Below are 26,545 nucleotides of genomic sequence, written 5' to 3' on the forward strand. Positions count from 1 at the left end.
TCAGGGCACATGCCTGGGTTGTGGGCCAGGTTCCCAGTAGGGGCCTCTCAAAAGGCAACCACACATTGATGTTTCTCTCCCTCTTTTTCTCCCTCCCTTTCCCTCTCTCTAAAAATAAATTTTTTTAAAAAGTTTTTTAAAAAGCTCTACTACCCTAGAAATAACTAGATAAAATACAAGCTCCCCCCCCCCCCCCAATAAAGGTATAGTTGAATTGGAGAAAACCAGACATCTGATTTCCTACAAAGTAAGAGAGCCCATGGTGTAAATCAGGCGAGGGTTGGGGCATTTAAAACACCCACCCCGTGATGAAGAGAAGTAAAAAGAGAAACCTGCCTGGGCCCTGGGGAAAGAAAGGGGCGCGGTGGGGGTAGAACATACTCCCTGACAGTGTGTGACGAAAAGCCTGCTTTCAACCAGGTTTGGAATTCAAACGTGCTATTTGTTTTGGCAGTGGAAAAGTCTGCTGGTTTTTGGCCATTTCCATGATCTCCTCCTTCTACAGCAATGAAACTGACACATTTTCATGGGAAACATAACTAAGAACAATGAATACATTTTGCAGCTAGGTGTAGGCATTACTAAATTCTGGACATTAGAATGGGAGAAGAAAGAATGTGTCCTCCTCTTCCCCTTTTGTCCTTGCCTACTGGCTGGAATGAAGATAAGGTAGTAAAAGCCAACCTGGACCTTGAAGACGAGGGCAACCCACTAAGGGTGCCAGAGCAACAAGGGAGAAGCCCGGACCCAGAGAGAATGGGGCTGTCCTGCCAGCCCTGTGCCGCTATACCCACACTGTTATAATAGAAACATTTTAACCCTTATTCTTATTCACGCTACTGTTTTATCTATATGGGGTTTATATTTTAGTAGCTGAATCTTCACCCTAACCAATCTAAAAAGCTCCAGGCCGAGCAATTAACTTAACAGTGTTCCTGAGTGAATTACACATTGTAGGTGTATGCGAAAAGCAAAAGCAAATGCAAATTTTCCTGCCCTGGAAAAACATTATTTGCTCGCATAATTTGCACAGATAGAACCCAGATAAACAAGAATTCATAATCTAAAGATACATAAAAGACAAGGAAACAAGACACTAAGTCGAAACAAGGAGCAGATTTAAACCCAAGAAATTTTTGATATGTAATATTAAGTATATTTTTAAAGTTTAAATAAATATAAGTAAATGGAACACATGAACAAAGAATAAGATATTACTTTAAAAAGACTAGGAAGGGTTAAAAATTAACCAAATATCTTTTATGAATGAAAATTATAATTATTGAAAAAAAAACTGACTGGTTAAACACTGTATCAAGAGCTGAGGAGATACTCAGTAAATCAGAACATCTGAGGAATCACAAAGAGAGCAGCAGACACATGGTAGAGAGGATGTGAAAGTCTAACATATGCTCTGATCGTAGTGTGAGAAAAAGATAATGAATAAGCACAATATTCAAATACATGATTGATAATTTTCAAGAACTGATAAAAGACATGAACTGTCTGGTTAAGAAAACAGCAGATCTAAGTAGGAAAAATAAAAAGAAACCCACGTATGGACACATGGTAATAAAAAGAATCAATATCCGGAACCTAGACTTACTAATGCGAGCCAAAACAGAACAACACAATCTCGTGGGTACTAAGGAAAAGATAACTGTCAATCTGGAATTGTACACCCAGATAAAATATCCTTCAAAAACAAGGGTGAATTACAGACATTTTCAAACAAACAAAACCTGACTAACTGACCCCCAATAATGGAACTTCTAAAGACTATCCAGGGGGAATGAATGAACAGCAAAGAAATTGGTAACTATACAGGCAAATCTAAACTTTAACACTCTATAGAATGGAAATCTAAGGGGGTAAAAAGACAAAACTAAAAAAAATATATATGTCAGCCAATGATGAAGAAATGTAATCTGATATTAGGTATCCTAACATCCTAGTGTTTAGGGGGCAAAATGAAAAGATACTGATAGACAAATCTTTGATGAGTTTAATACACATATTTTCTTAAAATTTGTGAAAAATTTCCAAACTAGTATATGTGTTTGTTACAGGATGACAGAGGCAAAATAAAACTTAAAAAACCCAATCAAGAGGGCCTGGCTGGGTAGCTCATTTGGTTGAAATGTCATCTCTCCAAGGTTGCTGGTTCAATCCCCGGCCAAGGCATATACAAGAACCAACCAATGAATGCATAAATAAGTGGAAAAACAAGTAAATGTCTCTGTTTGTCTCACTCACCTTTCCTTTCTCTCCCTCTCAAAAAAAAAAAATCAATAAATAAAAAAATAAAAAACCCAATCAATATGATAGAATGGATAAGGGCCCTGGCTGGTGTGACTCTGGAGACTGAGTACTGGCCTGAAAACCAAAAGGTTGCTGGTTCAATCCCTGGTCAGGGCATATGCCTGGGCTGTGGGCTGGATCCCCAAGTTGGGGGTGTGCAAAGGCAACTGACTGATGTTTCTCTTCTCTTTCTCTCACCCATACCCTCTCTCTGAAAAGAAATAAATAAAATCTTTTAAAAAAAGAAAAAAGAAAAGACTGGATAAGGAGGGCCAGGAAAAATTGGAATCACAAAATGATTTGGTAAGATATCCAAACTGCCACTTTTTAAAGAGATTAACACATTAAATTGAAAAATAAATAAAATCTAGCTATAAGCTTTTTTACTTAAACCATGAAGACTATAAAGGATGAAAAAAATAATGCCATGTACAACACTAAAAAGGACTCTGGCATAGCACTCTTACCATCAAACAAAATAAATCTAAGGCATAAAGCATTACTAAAGATAATGTCCCTAAAGAATAATGAAAATCCAAATCACTAAAGCCAAAGAGCTCTGTGCCTTAAAAACATCGGAAGCAAAACTGGACAGAACTATATGGAGAAATATAACTCAGAGTTCAAAAATTAATAAGTATACAATGTGAACAAAACAAATACAGCTTATCTAGTGGACAAATAGAGAACTCTGCAACCAAAATTAGGGAGCACACATGATCCTCAGGTACATGGAGAATGTCTATTAAACTGACACATATGAAGCTTAGAAATTTGAAAACTTACTTGTAAACAAATGACAAACCAAAGAACCAATGATAATGGGATAAACTACTTAAAACTGAGTAAGAAATTTGTACCTCTCAACACTTACGGGATACATTCAACTAAAGCAACAAAAAGAAAAAAAGAAAACAAAAAAAACCCCGTAATCTTAAATGCTTACTGAAAAAGAAAAGGCTGTGCCCTGACTGCTGTGGCTCAGTCAGGTGGGCTTCATCCTGTGAAGCAAAAGGTCACCAGTTCGAATCCCAGTCAGGGCACATGCCTGAGTTGCAGGTTCGGTCCTTGATTGGGGCACCCAGGAGAGGCACTACTAACTAGTGTTTCTCTCCATCTCTTGCCCTCGCTCAAAAAAGAAATAAAATCTTTAAAAAAAGAAAAAGAAAAAAAAAGGCTAGAAAAATAGTGAACATACAATTAAAGAGGTTGAAAACAACCAAGAAAAATGGAAATAAATATATATACAAGAATTGAAATTAATGAAATAAAAAGTGAAGATACAAAAGAGGACTTAAGAATCAATTGACGAAAGCATAAATACGTGGAACAAATCAATGTTTCTCTCTAAATCAATAAATAAAAAAAATTTAAAAAGGAAAAATAAAATTGGGTTATTTATTTTTGCCACATCCACAGCAAAGATAAAGACTGTGCTTAGCATCAGCCTGTCGAAATTTCAGAAAGGGCCCCAGAGGCAACCTGTGAAGGGTCTTCAATCACATCGATGCAGAACTCAAGTCTGCCTGGAAAGAAAAAGAAGAGGCTCAAAGGAGCCTCACGAGGTCAAAATTAAATACTAAAAAGAGAAATCTGAGAAGTTTAGATATGCCTTTGCTTTTCAAAAATATCCTGCTGCTTGAATTACAGAGTATATTACATACCTGGTCCATATCTAACGTTGTTTCTATCATTTCCTGAAACTTGGAGAAATCAGAACGAAGATCAATAAAAGGAGTCACAAAAACTGCCAACAACAATGGCTGATGTTTTCCTAAAAGAAATAAAAAAAATGTACATATAAAAAAGTCCTTATTTTTAAAAACAGACTACAGATCATAACACTTTGACTGGATAATGAATATCATTTAATCCAAACGCAGAAATTGTGCATCAGGTTTCCAAAGTTACTATTTACCCAGGTATTCCAAGGTGTTTAGTCTTTATTTTTTACAGAAAGGCGAGATGATCTGGCACCCAAAGCCCCCTGCTAACAGAACACTGTCTCTCCCATCTGTCTCCCTCATGAGGCGTACTAGAGATGTAGAGATGTGACATTAATTACAACTAAACTACATTTCTTTGGATTTTTAATTTATTTTTTATTAAATTCTTAAAAAAAAAACAGATTATATTTATTTATTTTTAGAGAGAGGGGAAGGGAGGGAGAAAAAGAGGGAGAGAAACATCAATGCAAGAGAGAAACACTGACTGGTTGCCTCTCATTGGCACCCGACCCAGGGACCAAATTCACAACGCAGGCCTGTGCCCTGACCAGAATCAAACAGGGAACCTTGTTTGCAGAGGGAGGCCCAACCAATTGAGCCACACTAGTCAGGGCTTTTTGTAGATTTAATAACTCCAAAGTCATTAAAATTAAATACCTCTAATATATCTTATATCCCTAATTTCCACTAATAATACTAGTGTTCCAACTAAGAGAGATAAATCAAGTCAAGTATTCACACTGGAACTTTGCTTCCTACTATTTAAGAGTACACGCTGGGGGATCATGTGAGGAGTAAGTGAAGTAATGAAGTCTACAGCATGAAGAGCATGAGTCAAGATCCAGGTGTCAGCCGTGCAGTTCAGTTGGTTGGGCATCCCCGTGCAGAGCGAAGGGCGGCTGGTTTGATTCCGGTCAGGGCACATGGGTTGTGGGTTTGGTCCCTGGTTGTGGTGCATGTGAGAGGCAGCCCGTTGATGAAGTTTCTCTCCCTTCCTTCCTCCTTCCCTTCCCCTCTCTCTAAAAAAAAATAAATCTTTAAAAAATCAAAAAGATCAAGATGTCAATCCCAGCTCTGCCACCTACTGGCTTTTGTGATCTGAAACATATTTCTGAGCTCCCTTTCCCTTGTCCATTTCAGTGGGAATAGTAACAATAGCTACACAGAAGATGAATAAATGAGATAACTACACACAACACTTAGTAAAGTGCTTCACACTTAAGAGAAGCCCACCAGTTACCACGTATTATCATCATTATCCCACAAGCATTCTTGATCTGCAATAAATTCCCTTATGAGAATTCTGCAAGTGACCGCTAGCACTCTGCATTTCACTCCCAAGCAATAGTTTCCAACCTCCTCCAGGAATATGAGTAGCTCCTGAATGAGAAAATAAAAAACTACTCTGAAGTCAACAAAACTGTTGTAAGAATTCGTTTTATTATTAATCACGACAGCACCTACATATAGTGAGAAAATAGTACATATGTGTGAAACAATTCCACAAACAACACTTTGCCCACATAATGTCTGTGCTACTATGCCTGGTTCTTTATTCTGAATTAGCTCCCATACTACTGGTAAATAGGGGAATGATGGCAGCAAAACAGGTAGCACTGGTTCATGAATTATTTTTTCCCCAGTCCACTGTTTTGAAGTGATCAAGAGCAAATTCACACACAACTGAAGGGTAAGCTTAGCTACATATGAAGACCTCAGAGTAGCTGGATTGATGGCCATTGCACTTCCCGGTATGTTGAAGTGCAGGGAAGCTGGGTACAGATAAAGGGTGCAAAAACATTTTCAAGTGTATAATTATTTTTCACTAAATTCTACACCTTAGTTCAGATCTTTAACTTTGATCAAACTGACCTTTATTAGAGACAAATGCCTTCAAAGGGCATCTCAAAAGATGAAACAAGAGTCCCAGACCTTAGGGTTGCAAAAACAGTATCTGATGCTGGTGCTGGGTAAAAATGCAATGGAGACTTATGCAGGTTGCTGTTTTCTTAGTTTGTTAATGCTTTTGTTAGTGATTTTTAAAAAAGATTTTATTTATTTTTAGAGCGGAGAAGGGACGGAGAAAGGGAGGGAGAGAAACATCAATGCTGGCTACCCCTTGTGCATCCCCTACTGGGGACCTGGCCCACAACCCTGGCGTGTGCCCTGACTGGCAATCAAACTAGTGACCCTTTGGTTCGCAGGCTGGCACCCAATCCACTGAGCCACACCAGCCAAAGCTTGTTAGTGATTTCTAAAAAATATTTTATTTTTTAGCCCTGGCTGGCATAGCTCAGTGGATTGATCGCAGACTGCAAATCAGAGCATCGCAGGTTCGATTCCCGGTCACTGCACATGCCTGGTTTGCAGGCCACGGCCCCCAGCAACCACACATTGGTGTTTCTCTCTCTCTCTCTCTCTCTCTCTCTCTCTCTCTCTCTCTCTCTCTCCCTCTCTCCCCCTCTCGCCCCTTCCCTCTCTAAAATTAAATAAATAAAATATTTAAAAAATATTTTATTTTTTAGAGAGGGGAAGGGAGGGAGAATGAGGGAGAGAAACATCCATTGGTTGCCTCTTGCACACCCCCAACCAGGGACCTGGCTTGCAACCCAGACATGTGCCCTGACCAGAACTGAACTGGCAACCTTTCAGTTCTCAGAATGATGCCCAAACCACTGAGCCACACCAGCCAGGCTTGTTAGTGATTGATTTAAAAATTTCATATATTTTTCCCTGGCTGGTGAAGCTCAGTGGATTGAGCGCAGGCTGAGAACTAAGGGTTGCTGATTTGATTCCCAGTCAGGGCACATGCCTGGGTTGCAGGCCAGGCATGTTCCCTAGTGGGGGCCACGTGAGAGGCAACCACACATGATGTTTCTCTTCCTCTCTTTCTCCTTCCCCTCCCCTCTCTCTAAAATAAATACATAAATAATTTTTTTAAATTAAAAAAAAAATTCATGTATTTTGAGGTCTACCTTAACCTGATTTTTATAAGCTCTGTTATGTTTCTATCACAACTTTAATGGTAAGGTTTTGCAAGAATACACACAAGATATTATTACAACCTACCTGTATAAACTTTAGAACTTGTTACCCTCAATGTGCCTTCTAGCCCCTCAGACACAACGGCCCACCTTGCTGCAGCTCTTCTCATATTCCATAAAGCCCCTTCTGCATTAACCTGCTCCTTACACCAAAAACTTTCACTAGCATCTTAAATTCTTTCCCCTATTTGTAATTTATACTGAGCCCCAGCTGCCAATTACCTACGTGATTTTTGTCAATTGATTATGGTTTTTTTAATGAAAAACAACAGAGTTACTGTTGTTTTCCCTTTCCTTTTTTTACAACAGCTTTACATTTTGTCTGACATCCTGGCAAGGCTGCAGAGGTAGCAGCTGCTCTCTGACCTTCACTATGCAGCCCAAGGACAACGAGAAGAAAGATGTCAGAAAGATGGTTAAGGGAGGCAGTCCCAGTGAATAAATCTGGGGGCAAGGCCAAAAAAGAAAAAGAGGTCCAAAGGCAAAGTTCAGAACAAGTTTAATAATCTTGTCTTATTTGACAAAGCAACATATGACAAACTGTAAGGATGTTCCCAACTATAAGCTTATAACCCCAGCTCTTGTCCCCGAGAGACTCAAGATCTGTGGTTCCTTCAGAATTCCTCAGTATAGGAATTATTAAACTACTTTCACAAGCACAAGTAATTTTATATCAGAAACACCAAAGGTGGAGATGCCCCAGCTGTTAGCAAAGATGCATGAACAACAGATCCCACCAGCTGTACCTTTTGAAAAATAAAACTTTATTAAATTTAGAAAAATGGCTTTATGGGCTATGATTCATAGCAAAACAACTATCCATTTTAAAGTGTACAATTCAGTGATGTGAAATACATACAGATCTGTGCAACCATTGCCACAATCTATTTTATTAGGACACTGTAATCGCTCCTAAAAGAAACAAGGGACCCTGTACCCATAAGTAGTGACTTTCCATTTCCCTCCACCTCTTGCCCCTCCTCTAAGCCTAGGCAACCACTAATCTATTTTGTAGATCTAAAGATTTGCCTTTTCTAGACATTTTCCATAAATGGATCATGTGATATTGTGACAGCCTTCTTTCACTCTGTATGTTTTCAAGGTTCATTCATGCATATTGTACCACCATGTATCGGCACTTCATTTCTTTTTATTGCAAATAATGTTCCACTGCATAGGCATACCATTTTATTTATCCATTCATCAACCGAGGGACACCAACTGGGTTTTGGTAAAGCTCCATTCTGCAATAGTCATTTCTATCTAGAAAGCCCTACACAATCTATCTCAGGGTCTTAACTCAAGGACCACAGACCTTTGAATTCAGAATAGTTGATAAATGAAATCTAGCACTTCCACCATTACTAACAAAGGCAAAAATCCACAGTCAGCACCTGTGTCTTTGTCAGCAATAAAAATCCCAGATAGACTGGCTGGTGTAACTCATTGGACTGAGTGCGGGCCTGCAAATCAGAAGGTTGCAGGTTCGATTCCCATTCAGGGCACATGCCTGGGTTGCGGACCAGGTCGCCAGTAGGAGGCGCTTGAGAGGCAACTACACATTGATGTTTCTCTCCCTTTCTTTCTCCTTTCCTTCCCCTCTCTCTTAAAAAAAAAAAACACAACTCAGATAAACTTTAATATCATGTTATAGTTTTGGGAGATAACAAGTATCATTTAAACTCATTATCAGTTCAAAACTGAAGTTAGTAGAACTTCATTCAGATCACGTTATTAAATGCATTAATAAAAAACACATTTATCAGTGGCCCTTATTGAAGCTGCTGCTGCTTCCACATAGCTGCTGCAGTCAAAAAGGGGCCCAGAGTGACAGTTTTCCTTGACAGTCACCATTCTGTTTGCTGTAATTGATCTGCAACATTTTTTTTGGGGGGGGGGGAATTTTTTTTAAAACATTTATCAAGCCCTGGCTGGCGTAGCTCAGTGGATTGAGCACAGGCTGCGAACCAAAATATCGCAGGTTTGATTCCCAGCCAGAGCACGTGCCAGGGTTGCAAGCCACGGCCCCCAGCAACCGCACATTGATGTTTCTTTCTCTCTCCCTCTTTCTCCCTCCCTTCCCTCTCTAAAAATAAATAAAAATACATCTTAAAAAAATGTATCAAATAATTTGTTTTGTAAAATGTACTTCAATATAATTGGTTTCCTTTCCAACTCTACGTTTCATTTTATGCACTTAGAAACACCATTCTGGAGGGGTGTGGTAAAAAGTAATTTTTGAAAAAAGAAAACATTCTGAGAAGGGGTTCACAGGCCTCATTAGACACCTAAAGGGCCCACAACACAAAAAGGTTAAAAACCTCATACAGGCCTTCCCTCTTTGGCCCCAACTTCTATCAACATCTCCCTCATTCTCTGTGCTTGACCACCCTAGCTCTGTTTCAGTCCTTCATGTCAAGTCAAGTCTGCGTGTCAGCCTTAGGCACTTGCATTAACTGGGCCCACTAGCCTCCCCACAGATCTTTTTTTTTTTAGATTTTATTTATTTTTAGAGAGGGAAGGGAGGGAGAAAGAGAGAGAAACATCAATGTGCAGTTGCTGGGGGTCATGGCCTGCAACCCAGGCATGTGCCCTGACTGAGGATCGAACCTGCAATGCTTTGGTTCGCAGCCCGCACTCAATCCACCGAGCTACACCAGCCAGGGCTCCCACAGATCTTAACACCAGGCTTCTTCTCATCATCCAAGTTTCAACTTAGACAACTGTTCCTGAGAGAGAAAACCCTTGACCCCCCAGACCTCGTGTCTTCCTGGCCTCCAGCCAAGTCACTAGATCACATCAGTACATTCCACTTTCTTTACTGTACTTATTACTACCTGAAATTCTTGCTCATTTGTTTGTTCTTTTTATCTCTCTATCCTTCCACTATTATAAAACCTCCATAAGAATAGGGACCTCATAAGTTTCTGTGACTGTACCTCCTAGAACAATGACACAGAGCAGGCAATCAATAACTATTTGTTGAATGAATGACTTCATGAGGGAAGGGAGCGAGGCACTGATGGAGCAATCAATCACTGGTCATTAATTAGCTTTGATACGCACAACACTCATCCAGCAGGGACTCCAAAGATCACCCAGGAAGTAACTGTTAGCTTCTTAAAAGCATTAAAATGTGAAATCCCAAGTAATCTAGTCATTACATTAATTTTTGTAATTAGTACATAGTAAAAACTCCGGCTTCACTGTCAGCCCCTAGATTCATTTATAACTCTTGAAGACTTCCCTTTTTAGGAACGGTGGTGTGCCTCGCCAACGCTGCAATGTCTAAGTCCGTAAGTGTTAAGCACTTACATTTCTACAACAACCTAAAGCATAATTACCCACTGTTAAACATTTCATCATCATTTACTATGATACAAATTATAACAAATTTCTGGATTAACTGAAAGCCCGTGAGTCTATAAGTAAATGGCCATTAAAATACACTCCTGGAATGCTGCCCAGCTCAGCTTCTAAGTCCAAACCTTAAGTGTATCATTAGTGTATCAACACTCATTCTGGGACTTTTATTTTCCTCCATCTTATATATGTTCACGCTTTATTTACAGATGGAGGGAAATACTAAGGAGAACATCTTTAGTAAATTTAGAAAGATTAATTTGCAAATGGTAAAACACCAATAAAAATTACTATGGCATATGCTTTACCAAAAAATAAAATGTTGCACTTTCTTGATATACCACTTCAGAATATTCTTTTTACTTCTATAACTTACCTATCAAAATTATATTTTCGGAAGATATAATGTACACAGCATGGTGACTAGCTAATAATACTGTATGGTCTAACCTCTGGCTTAGACAGAGGTGTAGATAGACACACTTTGCCTCCTCGCACAACCAAAAGAAGGACAACAACAAATTTAAAAACAAAAAATAACCAGAACTTCCAGAAAATTGAACTGTATGGAAGTCTAGCAGCCAAGGAGTTAAAGAAGAAACATTCATTCAGACCTGTAGGAGGGGCAGAGACATGCAGTGGCACTTGGGACGGTTGGAGGTCCCCAGCAGCCAAGGTGGCAGCTGGTGGACTGAGTGGTCCCGCATTTGCATGGAAAAACTGGGAGGAACAACTAGGGAGTGAGACAGACTACTCCCCCCACTCAAAAAGAAAGATAGACTTTCTGGGAAAAGAAAGGCTCAAAACCTCTGGCTGTAAAAACCCGTGGGGGTTGTGGCGGCAGAAGAAACTCCCAGCCTCACAGGAGAGTTTGTTGGAGAGACCACAGGGTCCTAGAATGTACAAAAACCCACCCACCTGGGAATCAGCACCAGAAGTGCCCAATTTGCTTGTGGGTAGCAGATGAAGTACTGAAAGTCAGCCTAGAGCTGAGCAAGCTGCATTGTTCTCCTTCAGATCCCTCCCCCACATACAGCACCACAACACAGTGATGTGGGTTGCCCAGTTCTGGCGAATATCTAAGGTCTTGCCCGTTACAATGTAATAGGTGGGCTGAGACAAAAAAAATATGGCTCGAATGAAAGAACAGATCAAAGCTCCAAAAACAGAACTAAGCAAAGAAGAGATAGCCAACCCATCAGATGCAGAATTCAAAACACTGGTAATCAGGATGCTCAAAGAAATGGTTGAGTATGATCACAAAACAGAGTAAAAAGTGAAAGCTATGCAAAATGAAATGAAGAGAAATGTACAGGGAACCATCAGTGAAGTGAAGGAAACTGGGACTCAAAACAATGATTTGGACCAGAAGGAAGAAATAAACATTCAACCAGAACAGAATAAAGAAACAAAAATTCAAAAAAAAAAAAAAAAAGAGAGAGAGAGAGAGAGAGGCTTAGGAACCTCTCGGACAACTTTAAACATTCCAACATCCAAATCGTAGGGGTGCTGGAAGAAAAGGAAGAGCAAGAAATTGAAAATTTATTTGAAAACATAATGAAGGAGAACTTTCCCAATCTGACAAAGGAAACAGACTTCTAAAAGTTCAGGAAGCTCAGAGAGTCCCCAAAAAGTTGGACCCAAGGAAACACACACCAAAGCACATTGTAATTATATTACCCAAAATTAAAGTGAAGGACAGAATCTTAAAAGGAGCAAGAGAAAAGGAGACAGTTACCTACAATGGAGTTCCCACAGACTATTAACTGATTTCTCAAAAATAAGTTTACAGGCAAGAAGGGGCTGGAATGAAGTATTTGAAGTCATGAAAGGAAAGGACCTACATCCAAGATTACTCTATCCAGCAAAGCTATCATTTACAATGGAAGGGCAGATAAAGTGCTCCCCAGATAAGGTCAAGTTAAAGGAGTTCACCATCACCCAGCCCTTATTATAAGAAATGTTAAAGGGACTTATCTAAGAAAAAGATGATGATCAGCCCTGGCTGGCGTAGCTCAGTGGATTGAGCGTGGGCTGCGAACCCAAGTGTCGCAGGTTCGATTCCCAGTCAGGGCACATGCCTGGGTTGCAGGCCATGACCCCCAGAGCAACCGCACATTGATGTTTCTCTCTCTCTCCCTCTCTCTCCCTTTCCTCTCTCTAAAAAAAATAAATAAATAAAAATCTTATTAAAAAAAGAAAGAAAAAGATGATGATCAAAACTATGAACAGTAAAATGACAACTCACAAGTATCAACAACTGAACCTAAAAACACAAAAACAAACTAAGCAAACAACTAGAACAGGATCACAGAAATGGAGATCACATAGAGGGTTAACGGGGGGAGGGGGAAGAATGGAGAAAAAGGTACAGGGAATAAGAAGCTTAAATGGTAGGTACAAAATAGACAGGGGGAGGTTGAGAGCAGTATAGGAAATGGAGAAGCCAAAGAACTTATATGTACAACCCATGGACATGAACTAAGGGGGGGGCAGGTGGAAATGCTGGGGCAGGGGGTGTAGGATGTAGGGGAATAAAAGGGAGAAAAAGAATAGGACAACTGTAATAGCATAATCAATAAAATATACTAAAAGAAATAAAAATAAAAAGTATATTAGAAAAAAAAAGATAACTATGAGTTCATTGAGAAGTATGCACAGACCAGGGGAGAAAAAATATCAAATGTGAGGTATTTAAAAAGTATATTAAACAGCAACACATGATTCATTTGATATGAGGAGAAGAATTAGGTACCTCAGTATGATAGCTGTTACAGTAAAATTCTCCAATAAAATAATCTGCATATTTAAGAGTTGTTTTAATCATTATCAGGAATTTGTGCCCTGACTGGTATGGCTCAGTGGACTGTGTGCTGGCTTGTGAACCAAAGGGTTGCTGGTTCAACTCCCAGTCAGGGCACATGCCTGGGTTGCAGGCCAGGTCCCCAGTAGGGAGTCTGTGAGAGGCAACCACACATTGATGTTTCTTTCCTTCTCTTCCTCCCTTCCCCTCTCTCTAAAAATAAATTAATAGAGTATTTTTTTAAAAGAAAAAATTTGCCTAATTGCATACCATTATCTTAGGTTTTACATCAACTTGTTAACTTTAAGAGAAATGAGGAATAATGGAGGGCAAGTGTATTTCTCAAATAGCTCTCTCTGACAGGAGAAAGACGATGTAGAGTAAAGCTTTTACCAGTCCATGTAAATGGACTTTCTGCACTGTTGCTGCCCTCTGCTGTCTCTGAAGGTTTTATATTTCCTTCAGGAATAACATTAAGATATCACTAAATCTAGAGTTAACCAAATACCAAAAATATCACACGATATCAGGAGAACAAACACAATTTTTGTCAATAAACTAATATATTTTTAAAACTTTTAAGTCATAACTTCGCTTTTCAAAGGAGCACATTTGGTTTATTCTCTTTATAAATTAGCCCTACTTTTGGCTTTCTCTATGAAATCAGTAGGATAATTATGGAGCTATGGTGAATGCTGCAAAATTCCATTCTGATGGTTTTTTTTAAGAACTCAAGACAGGACCTGGCTGGTGTGGCTCAGTGGATAGAGCGCCAGCCTGCTAACCAAAAGGCTGCCAGTTCAATTCAGGGCACATGCCTGGGTTGCAGGCCAAGTCCCCGGTGGTAGGCACGTGAGAGGCAACCACACATGGATATTTCGCTCCCTCTCTTTCTCCTTCACTTCCCCTCTTTAAAAATAAATAAAATCTAAAAAAACACCACACAAACAAACAAAAAAACCCCTCAAGACAGGTCAGTTAAGTACCCAATAACCAAGGTACACCTGAAGTCTCCAATATCCGTGTTGTAAAAAGAAAAGAACAATGCTCTTAGCACCACAACAGCTGAAGTCTTTCTCCTCTAGTATTTTCTAGGCTGAGTGACTTCAAATACCTGGACATCAGTTGCCAAACTACTGCAAAACTCTCAGCAAATATATTAGGCCACATACACACAGAGGATGTGGAATTGTTGGATCATATTCTATTTTTTGCCTTCTGCATAAGTGGTACCTCCTGAGCCCCCAAAATGGGAGTAAGAAATTCTTCTCTGCATATTCCTTGCGTGATCTTTATCCTTCCCTTGGAAAAGCATGGAAGTTAGAAATTGGGGTTGAGTCCTGGCTGGTGTGGCTCAGTGAACTGAGTGTCAGCCTGTGAACCAAAGGGTCACCAGTTGATTCCCAGTCAGGGCACATACCTGGGTTATGAGCCAGGTCCCCAGCAGCTGGCGTGCAAGAGGCCACCACACATTGATGTTTCTCTCCCTCTTTCTCCCTCCCTTCCCCCTGTCTAAAAATAAGTAAATAAAATCTTTCAATAAAACCCTCCCTGCAGATTTGCAAGCTCTCTCATTTTAGGTCCTGTGAGTATCCTTTAATAACTGAACCCTGTTCAACTGCCACTGTTGATGCAATAGGCCTGTTAATAAACTCAATAACCCTAACATTCATTTCTAAAAAGCAAAAATTCTGCCCCAACCAGTACAGCTCAGTTGGTTCAGCATTGTCCATAAAGCAAAAAAGTCACCAGTTCGATTCCCAGTCAGGGCACGTGCCTGGGTTGCAGGTTCAGTCCCTGGTTGCAGCATGTGCAAGAGGCAACCAATTGATGTTTCTCTCTCACATTAATATTTCTCTTCCTCCCTTCCCATCTCTCTAAAAATACATAAATAAAACCTTAAAAAAAAAAACTAAAAAGCAAAAGTTCTAAGTTGTCTCATGACTTGTGTGATAAGCTATAAGGCAATACAAATCTGTTTTTAGAAAAACATAGCAAGTCGCCAGAATCACACTTGCTATGTAAGGACAGCACATTTGCCAAGTATGTCAAGAGTGAAGGAAAGGAAACAAAAACAAAATCATTTTGTTACCTTCGTATTTTTCCAGAGCCTGTATAACATTAGGGAGTTGATTTATGCCCTGATAGAGTCGGTAACAATCTTGTAAGTTTGCTGCTTGTCTTTGAAATTTCCTGGCAAGTCGGTTAAGATCTGGGAATCGACGAAGCAAATCTTCTTGTAAATTCTGTCTCAATTCTGCATCTTCCATGAAAGCTTCCACTAAATTTAATCTGAAATAAATTACACTAGAATTAACCTTAAATATTTCAGTAGAGAATTAAAATTTGTCAACTAGGCACATAGTTGACAACTAAATGAACTAAAAAAATTCCATGTAAGGATCTTAAATCTATTCTGAAATGTTAGGTTTTTATGGAGGATGAAAAGCTCCATTAACACTGTAATGTAAGCAGTTTCTAATTAGTTGTTAACCAAAGCAATGTTTAGTTGAATGGTATAGGATAATAAAATACACCCAATTTTGTTTAACTGTCATCAGACTGACATTTCTTAAATAGAAGAATTTCATAGTGCAACATGTTGTTAGACACACACTGCACACATAAAACAATAATCTTTAATATAAGAGAATTACAATTAAAAAAGGTTGTCAAATCCAGTATTTATTCAATCAGAAGGTTGAATAAATCTTATAAATTTTCAAAATGCATTCTAAAATTACCTGACAGTACAAAGCCAAAAATTTCTAGTTAACAAACTGAAATAAGTTTGTTGCTTACTAAAGTCAATAAAATCTTCGCTTGCTTCAAGAACTATAAAACATGATGCCCATATTGCTTATGCAATTTACTGGGATCGGCAGCTTTCCTTTTTTTTTTCCACTGCAATCCACAGGAAGGGCTTTTTACATCGTGACCCAGAACAGGCATGAATAGATATTGTAGAAGGTAGAATATGCCACCGCGAAATATCACACTTTGGCATAAGAACTACTTTGAGTTGAAAGCAACTAAGCAGCAGAAAAAAGAAAAGCTGTCTTCTCCCTAACTGCATAAAAAGCAGGACATAAATTTAGAAAAGTGTCTCCCCTCTTTCTTCTTTACCAGGAAGGACCAAAGTCATTCACCCTAGACGACATTAGATCCTTATCAGCCTGAAGGTGTCACCAGGGGAACCTACATAAACTTTAGTAACTAGTTTCTCAAATATTTGTCTCCCCACAAATTAGCCCTACAAACTCAGGCTTGTCATTTCTCTAAAGTTTTATTGTTTCTTTGCTAAAATGTTATCTAAGTTCAAGTTCTAACCAATCCTCTTGTTACTGCTCTCTGTTTCCATAGATAAACATAAATTTTTGTTTTTCTCTTGTTAATCTATCTTTTGTCAGTCCAATCTACAGAGCCCCAGCCAGATAACCTAGAATAATGATAGGATGAAGGAATCTTTCCTTCTCTGCAAAATATAAAGTATAAGTGTGTGTCACAAAACAACACCTACTATATATGATGCAGTGTTATTTTTCTATCACATTTGACTTTTTAAAAATGTTGATTATCACCCACTACACTAATTTCACAACCCACTATTGGGTCACAACTTGAAGTTTAAAAAAAATGTTGTAGATATTACTGAAGTTAATAGCTGAAAGGTAAATTTTAATAAGTGAAGGTAGAGAAAACGGCCATGGCACAGCAAATGACTGAAGGTCAGAAGGCTACCTATCAGATGAGCAACCTCTTCCTCATATTTGTAAACTACACGAGCAGTAAATTGACCCACAGAGGGTTACACAGGATCAAGGCAAGGAAATAAATTAGCATTCTAAATCTCTTAACTATTTACTGGTCTCTCCATCAGCATTTACAATTCCTACATCATCAAAATGTTCGCCTAATATATTATATGAGAGAAAAATATGCGGTCCCTAGAGTAATTACATGACTGTACACGAGGTCTGTCCAGAAATAGTCCAGCCATTGTTAATGTAAGGAGAAAGGTTTATGTGACATTGATGTAACCTGGCAGCCAAGGAGAGTAGACTGGAATGCCCGTGTGAACAACAATGACTTCACTGTACTGGTCAGTGTGGGGGGCGGTTACTGTAGAAGGAGCATCTGTACGGTGTAGCTGTTGCACTCAAAAAGACTAAGTGAGTAGAACAACTAATGTGTGTCAAATTTTGCATTAAGCTTGAACATTCTTCCGTGGACACTATTTGGATGATTCAGAAGGCTGCAGTTATGGGCAACTGGTGATTGGCAGCTTCATCACAATAATGCACCCATTCATGCACTGTGTCTCAGGCAGTTTTTTGCCAAAACATCAAATCACCCAAGTGTCTCAGCCCTGCTATAGCCCGGGTTTGGTGCGCTGTGACTTCTGGCTCCTACCAAAACTAAAATCACCTTTGAAAGGGAAGAGATTTCAGACCATCCATGAGATTCAGGAAAGTACAACAGGGCAGCTGATGGCAATTGGGAGAACTGTGTGAGGCCCCAAGGTGCCCACGTACCATGTACCTTGTATTTTCTTCAATAAATGGCTCTATTTTTCATATTACATGGCTGGACACCTTCTGGACAGACATCGTATATTTAAAGGATTTCTCAGCCTCAGCAATATTGACATTCCTGTTGTAAGGGGCTGTTCTGTGGTGTTTAACAGCATCCCTGTCTTCTACACACTAAAATGTCTCTAGGAACTGTCAAATGTCCCCTGGAGGAAAACGCTGTCCCAGGTGCCACTGGTTTAAAGAAACCTAAATAAAAATTCACCCTTTAAAAAATGAAAATAAAGACAAAAATAACTAAAACTCTATGGAATATCAAGATATCTAGGCAGCTGGCAGCAGATATATTTGTTGTGGCAAGTGGGAAAATAATCTGCTACCAAGCTTATATTATGAACCAGTCACTGGGGCTATAAACAAACACCAAGAATAACTCAAGGCACTTACTGCTCTGGAAAAAAACTTCTATTGCATGTACTCTAGATTAAAAAAACAGAACAGATGCAGCTGAATTTCAAAATCTAATAAAGCAAACTGGGCTTTCATAGCTAAGCCTCTGGACTCTGCCTGCACTCTTCCAAATTTGGTCCAAGATCGCCAGCATCAAAATCACTGGGAGACGGATAATGTTACAGAATCCCTGGTGGGGATGGGGAAATTCTATGAAATTTCAATGAGCTTCTCAAGAGATTCTTAGGCACAGCACACAAGTTTGAGAAAAGGCTGAGTCCAAAGGATCACAAGCAATTCCTGAGGTGTAAGGGGTGAAGAAAGGATGAAAACTGATGCTGACTGACCTTCCCCCTTCATCTTTCTTTTTCTCTTCTTTCCCTAAAATCCCAAATTCTTAGGCCACTCTCAGGTAAATGGTAATAATGCACAGAAAGGGTATTTCTGATCAAGAATCTTCCTATGCTTTTCCCCTGTTCCCTCTCAAACGGAGAACACGAATCATATGTAATCAACACTGTTCAAGAACACAGAGTTCCAGTAAGAGTATTAAGAAGTTAAACATCAAAGAAAGGAAAAAAACTTCTAAAATTCACTGTATAAGACAATATACTCAGCCCCCTCAATCTTTGGTTTGGGTATCATTAAAAGCCTAATAAATTGCTAGTTTCACAAGTCTACTCAGTATGCCATTTCAAAATTAATTACAGTGTCAGTTTATTTTCTAGCTAACAGACATATTTTTAAATGACTGATCTGCTAACTGCTTCCATGACAATGCCATTTTTACATCACAATTTTAGAAGTACCAAGATGAGAGAATAGACATGTATTTTTGCTTGTTTAGCCCCAGACTTTCCACGAGAGGGTACAGGGCAGTGGTAGCAATTCACACAGAGTACAATAAGAAATGTGTTCCTGGAGACGCAGAGGCCCTAAGGAAGGGGTCCTGGGAGCTAGGAGACCAGAGTAGGAGACTTATTACTGTATATCCTTCGTTCTGAATTCTGACACACCTAAATGTAGTTACCTACTCAAACAATTAAAATTAAAAATTATAAACTGCCTTAATTATTTGCAAATACCCAATCCTTCCTATTTCTTGTATTAAGTCACTAACTAAATCCCATTCTACCTTTCTTTGTTTATTTATAGAGCAGGGACGGAGGAAGAAAGGAAGAGAAATATCGATGTGATAAAGATTAATCAGCAGTGAACCAAAGTGTCGCCGGTTCGAGGATTCCCAGTCAGGGCACATGCCTGGGTTGTGGGCCAGGTCCCCAGTGGGGGGCATGAGTTGACTCATCAGTCGGTTGCCTCTCACTCACACGCACTCTGACCAGGGACCAAACCCGAAAGCTAGGCATGTGCCTGACCAAAAATTGAGCCAGTGTCCTTTCACTGTGCGGTACAGCGCCCAGCCAACTGAGCCACACTGGTCAGGGCATTACTGCCATTTTAAAAGTGAAAAAACTGACACAGAGGTTGAGAAACTTGCCCAAGATAACAGCTAATAAGGGGCAAATCCATGTTTTGAACCAATGTACTCTGGTTCCAGAGTTCATTCTCTGAAACACTATCCACACCATCTTTCCAATAAAATTTTACTTTTATAGTGGAAAAACATAATTAATAAAATATTTAATTAATCTAAATAATTACCATTTTATTATTATAATTTAGCACTCTGTAAAGTTAGATGCTATAATATAGGTACAAAATTGCATATAAGAGTAAGTGGTACCATGTCTGGTGTGGCTCAGTGGATTGAGCACCAGCCTGTAAACCAAAGGGTTGCCGGTTCAATTCCCAGTCAGGGCACATGCCTGAGTTACTGGTCAGGTCCCCAGTAGGGGGGCACGCAAGAGGCAACCACACATTGATGTTTCTCTCCCTCTCTCCCTTTCCCTCTGTCTAAAAATAAATAAATAAAATCTAAAACAAAAGGAGTAAGTGGTATAATCAAATGGAGTAACTACGTGTTACTTAAAGCTAACAAAAGAATACACTAGTAATATACCTCTCTTCTATTCTGTTCTTATCCATGAGAGGCTGCTTAATCCACTGGTTAACCAGTCTTTGTCCTTGAGGGGTTTTGCACTTATTCAGCAATGCTGCCAGAGACTGAGTGCCCGTGGTATCTTCAACAGAACCCTAGTAAACAAAAATTACAAAGAATGGCATGCTCATTAGTTAAAAAATATTACTATGCTATGAAAAATAATTTTGAGAACAAGAACATTTAATGTTTTTCAAATACTAAATGAGAAATTTGCACAAAAGTTCTTTCTAAAGTCAAATTTTCAACCAGTTAACCTGTATTTTGCTGTATATTCCCCCAAACCAAAAGCACTTTATAATTACTGCAGCTTTAAGACATAAAACTTATTAGAATGTAAATCTTAAAAGCTGCTATAATATAAAAAAGTATTCATAAAGCCAGAAAAAATACTCTTTATGTATCTTACAAGTAGAAAAATACAGTAATTCAAAACTACTTAACTATTTCAAAATAGTTAAGCTCCTCAGTGAGATTTTTCAGGATATATCAGAGGAAACTTTTTTTAACCATTCCATGTTTTTATTTTATTGAGACAATTTCTTTTTTAATAATCATCTGTCTATTGTATTGTGTGTTCACTACCCCAAGTCAGATCTTCCATTGCATTTAACCCCACCCCTTTACCCTCTTCTACAGCCCCCGACTCACCTTTCCCTGCGGTAATCCCCATGCTTTTACCTGTGTCTATGAGTTTTACCATTCAGTGTTTTTAATCCACGTATTATTTTTTACCTGAAAAAGGTTGAGGGCTCTGACTGCTGCAATATCCAATTTCATGTACTGGCTGAAGTCAAAAGTAGTCAGTTCAAACTGTCCAAAGTTTGAATCATCTGATAAGAGTTCTAAAAACTTTATAACTGCAGACAATGATGAAACTGCAACCTAAGATTAAGAATTTAAAAAGAAGATTACTATCACTAGAATTCTAGAGATTTTTTAAAAGGCAAGTGGCAAAATAAAAATAAATTCCAAACACATCATTTTCCTTGGTGTTTCTTCCCAATCCAAACCAAGAAAATCAAAGTTTAAGTAAATCTCTTAACATTAGAAAATTACTTTCAGAAAATGAAAATATACTATAATAGCAGCACTGTTCATAAAAGTCAATAGAAAATACTCAAATGCCGATTTCCGGCAAGATGGAGGAATAGGTGGACGCACTGTACCTCCTCGCACAACCAAGAATAGAACAACAATAATTTACAAATATAATATCACTCAGAACTGTCAGAGGATTTATCTGAATGGAAGTCGGACAGCCAAGAAGTTGAAGTAGACCCGTACATCCAGACTGGTAGGGGACGACGAGCCGGGAGGGCGCGGGGCTGGCGCAGGTTGGCGGCGCGCGGAGGTTGGGGAAATTTGGCGCAAAATTGGCACCACAGCCATCCAGGGCGCAAGAACACAGCGGTGATCCCTGAGTACGCAAGCTGTGGCTGGCGGACCCAGTGAGGCGGCGATTGTGGACCAGGGCAGAGCTCGAAGCCCAGGAGCCCGGGGAAGGGTCTGGGCCCAGGAGAACTGAACTGCCGCCATTGTTCCCACCCGTCCCCGATCCCACCCCCGCCCCCACATATAACGTCACAATCTAGTGACTAGGGTGCCCAGCCCTGGTGACCACCTAAGGCTCTGCCCCCCACTGTAACGAGAGCGACCAGACAGGGAAAATAAATAAATAAATAAATAAATAAATAAATAAATAAATAAGAGAGACAGGGAAAGACATAAGACATGTTTCCAGCAGAACAGATCAGTCCCCCAGGACTCATCCTTTTGAGCGACCAAGAAATAGCGAATCTATCAGATGCACAGTTCAAAACACTGATGATCAGAAAGCTCATGGAATTGGTTGACTTTGGGCGCAATTTAGATGAAAGGATGCAGGTTACCATAAAAGAGATGCAGGAAGATACTCGGAGGAGAGCCAATAGTGAAAGGAAGGAATCTGAGTCTCAAAACAATACAGTGGACCAGAAGGAAGATAGAATCAACCAAGCAGGAAAGCATGATGAAATCAGAATTCAAAAAATCGAGGAAAAAGTTAAGAGCATCCAGGACACCTTTAAACGTTCCAACATCCGAATTATAGGGGTACCAGAAGGGGAGGAGCAACAAGTGGAAAAGTTACTTGAACAAATCATAAAGGAGAACTTCCCCATTCTGGCAAAGGGAACAGTCTTCCAAGAAATCCAAGAAGCTCAGAGAGCCCCAAAGAAGCTGGACCCAAGAAGAAACACACCAAGGCACATCATAATTACATTAGCCAAAGTAAAAACGAAGGAGAGAATCCTAGAAGCAGCAAGAGATAAGGGGACAGTAACCTACAAAGGAGTTCCCATCAGATTGTCAGCTGATTTCTCCAAAGAGACCTTACAGACAAGAAGGGGCTGGAAAGAAATATTCCAAGTCATGAAAGACAAGGACCTACACCCCAGATTGCTCTATCCAGCAAAGCTCTCATTTAGAATGGAAGGGAAGATAAAGTGCTTTTCAGATAAGGTCAAATTAAAGGAGTTCATCATCACCAAGCCCTTATTTTATGAAATGCTCAAGGGACTTATCTAAGAAAAGAAGATAAAGAAAAGACATGTATAGTAAAAGGACAGCAAACTCACAATTATTAACAACCACACCTAAAGCAAAACCAAAAGAAACGAAGTAAACAACTAGAATAGGAACAGAGCCACAGAAATGGAGGGCACATGGAGAGCTAGCAGCAGGGGGGTGGGAGGAGGAGAGAGGGGGAAAAGGTATAGAGAATAAGTAGCATAGAATGTAGGTTGAAAATAGATAGGGGGAGGGCAAGAATAGTATGGGAAATGTAGAAGCTAAAGAACTCACAAGTATGACACATGGACATGAACTAAAGGGGGGGAACGTGGGTGGGAGAGGGGGTACAGGGTGGAGGGGAGTGAAGGGGGAAATGGGACAACTGTAATAGCATAATCAATAAAATATATTAAAAAAAAAAAAAAGAAAATACTTAAATGCCCACTAAGAGCGAAATGGATAAATTAAAGTCTGACAAGTTTAATGTTCACCCTAAGGAATACTGCACAATATAACACAATCTATAACTACATGCAATACAGATAAATCTCACAAAATAACACTAAATAAAAGAAATTAGACACAGAGAATATGTGTGTGTGTATACATAAAATGATTCCATTTACATGAACTACAAAAATAGGCCAAACTAACCTACACTGTCCCAGGTAACAACCAGGGTTACCCTGGATGGGCGTAATGGATCAAAGAGTATTTTCGATTCTCAAGTCTTATTATTTGAGCAACACATTTTATTTTGTAAGGCTGTAGCTACCATTAATAGTGATTCCTCTGATGGATCTGGGCAAAGTAAACTGAAAGCCTTCTGGAAAGGATTCATTATTCTAGATGTCATTAAGTAATCCTTGGGAGGTGAAAAAGTTGACATTAACAGGAGTTTGTAATAAGTCGATTCCAACCCTCATGGATGACTTTGAAAAGTTCAAGACTTCAATGGAGGATGTAACTGCAGATGTGGTGTAAACAGCAAGAGAACTAGAATTAGAAGTGCAGCCTGAAGATGTGACTGAACTGCTACAATCTCATAAACCTGAACGGATGAGGAATTGCTTCTTATGCATGAGCAACGAAAGTGGTTTCTTGAGATGGAAACCACTTGAGATGGTTTCTTCTACTCCTGGTGAAGACGCAGTGAAGACTGGTGAAATGACAACAAAGGATGTAGAATAAATATTACATAAACTTGGTTAACAAAGGGGCAGAGTTTAAGAGGACTGACTCCAATTTTGAAAGAAGTTCTACTCTGAGTAAAATGCTATCAAATAGTATTGAATGGTACAGAGAAATGGTTAGTGAAATAAAAAGTCAATCAATGTGGCAAACTTCATTGTGTTATTTTAAGAAATTGCCACAGCCAGAGTTAGCAGCCACCGACACTGAAGCGAGACCCTCCTCAGTAAAGATTACGACTCACTGCAGGCTCAGATGACGGTCAGCATTTTGGCAGCAAAGTATTCTTTAGTTAAGGTATGTACATTGTTTTACAGACAGTGCTTCTGCACTTCACAGACTATAGCACAGTATAAACGTAACTTTTATATACACTGAAAAACCAAAATATTCACGAATTGCTTTAGTGAGATCATCACCTTTGTGGTGGTCTGAACTGGACCTGCAGTATCTCCAAGGTACGCCTGTACTGAACATAAAATAAGGAGTTCAGGACAGCAAACTGATAGCCCAATGATATACTATATTTTTGCTGTATATAATATATACTTTTTTGCCCAAATTTTTGAGGGGAAAACAGGGGTGTGCATTATACACAGCAAAATACAGTATTCTACTTATTAAAATATACTTGAGGTATATACTTCATGCGTGCTGTGTACACCCTCCTCTTTGTAACTGAGCCTTGGTTGCTGTTGGCAGATCAATGGGAGGCATTTACTCAGGCCAGTCAGCTGCAAGGATTAGCTGTGACCTCTTACCACCAACCTTCACCCTTCGTGGAGGATCAGCTGTGCAGGGGCAGGGTGGTGGTGTTTCAGTATGGTCTGTAGCTGTCCACTGGGCTGGCTGGCCCTGTGGTTTCCAGGGTGGTGTAGGCCAAGAGGCCATCCTGCCTGAGTTATAAAGCAACCTGAGATGGTGGCTACTTGTGCTGGGCTTGGAGGCTTCCAGGAGAAGCCAAGCTGTGAATCTAGACTGTTAGTTCCAGGTCTGGGGCCAGCTGCTGCTTGTTTGTTCATATGGAAAAGCAGCCTGGGTGGGCCAGGGAGTTGAGTGAAGCAGAGCTCTTCTCTGGGGATCAAACAGTGTTAGCCAGGTTGTTAGAGCATCCAGCTTGGATGATAGGGAAGGCTGTGCCACTGGACCCTATAGGATACCTACTATATTAGACCACACTACCAAGACACCAAGTCAAAGCAGCTCTACCTAATAACATGGAAACAAACACAGGGAGGCTGCCAAAACAAAGAGGCAAAGAAACATGACCCAAATGAAAAAACAGATCAAAACTCCAGAAAAAAAGAGCTAAACAAAATAGAGATAAGCAATTTGTCAGATGAAGAGTTCAGAACACTGGTTATAAGGATGTTCAAGGAACTTAGGGAGGACCTCGACAAACATAAAAAAGATCCAGTCAGAAATGAAGAATATACTAATTGAAATAAAGATCAATTTACAAGGAAACAAGAGTAGAATGGATGAAGCCAAGAATCAAATCAATGATTTGGAACATACAGAAACAAAAACCAACCAAGCAGACCAACAAAAAAAAAAAATCCAGAAAAATGAGGATAGTGTGAGCAGCCTGTGGGACAACTTTAAGCAATCCAACATCCACTTCATGGAGGTACCAGCAGGAGAAAAGAAAGAGCAAGAAACTGGAAATCTATTTGAAAAAATAATGAAAGAAAACTTCCCTAATTTGGTGAAGGAAATAGACATGCAAGTCCAAGGAGAACAAAGTCCCAAACAAGAAGGACACAAAGAGGCCCACCTCAAGACACATCATAATGAAAATGCCCACATTTTAAAAAAAAAAGATGGGGGTGGGACAATGAGTGAGAGGTGAGGGGATTAAGAAGTACAAATAGGGGGATTAAGAAGTTACAAATAGCCATGGGGATGTAAAGTACAGTATAGGAAAGGGAGTAGCCAAAGAACTTTCACACATGACTCATGGACATGACCATTGCCTGAGGGAGTGGGGGGGGGGTGCCACTTGGAGTGGGGCAAAGGAGAAAAAATCAGGACAACTATAATAGCATAATCAATAAAATATAATTAAAAAATACATATATGTACTTGATACTAGATTCATTATAAATGTACATATTTTTCCTAGTTACAACAGTAATCTATCTGCCCTTGCCAAACTGTAACAAATGTATAAAGCTGCCATAAGAATCTCCTCTTATGTCAGCAGGAGACAAAGATAAGAACAGTCCCTAATATCCCTAAAAGCTTCTTCATTTCCAGAGAGGGGAAGGGAGGGAGAAAGAGAGGGAGAGAAACACCTAAGTGATAGAAACATCGATGAGTCAGTTGCCTCTCACATGCACTCCAACCAGGGACTGGGCCTGCAACCCAGGCATGTGCCCTAACTGGGAATTGAACTGGTGACCTTTTGCTCTGCAGGACAACACCTAACCAACTGAGCCACACTGTCAGGGCGCTTCTTCATATTTTCAACAGAGAGGTAAGTTTCTCTAATACTGGAATTATTGCTCATCCATATTGGC

General features: G+C 39.5%; 1 protein-coding gene and 1 non-coding gene across 2 annotated transcripts in view; one reads left to right on the forward strand and one right to left on the reverse strand.

Moving 5' to 3' along the window:
- Positions 1-26,545, reverse strand: part of MSH2 (mutS homolog 2) — a 58,166-nt gene that overhangs the window by 17,885 nt on the left and 13,736 nt on the right. Inside the window, exons 5-8 of the mRNA XM_045827704.1 lie at positions 21,015-21,164; positions 20,241-20,374; positions 15,331-15,530; positions 3,966-4,075 (exon numbers count right to left, since the gene is read on the reverse strand). Coding sequence (XP_045683660.1) covers positions 3,966-4,075; positions 15,331-15,530; positions 20,241-20,374; positions 21,015-21,164 — 594 coding nt within the window. The remainder of the gene's footprint in view (positions 1-3,965; positions 4,076-15,330; positions 15,531-20,240; positions 20,375-21,014; positions 21,165-26,545) is intronic.
- LOC123812260 lies at positions 8,837-8,978 on the forward strand. Its single transcript, XR_006784540.1, has one exon. It is a non-coding gene; the product is annotated as a small nucleolar RNA SNORA16B/SNORA16A family (small nucleolar RNA).

The sequence above is a fragment of the Phyllostomus hastatus genome, unplaced genomic scaffold (genome assembly GCF_019186645.2).
Source record: "Phyllostomus hastatus isolate PE091 unplaced genomic scaffold, TTU_PhHast_1.1 phas_scaffold_78, whole genome shotgun sequence".
Taxonomy (NCBI): Eukaryota; Metazoa; Chordata; class Mammalia; order Chiroptera; family Phyllostomidae; genus Phyllostomus; species Phyllostomus hastatus.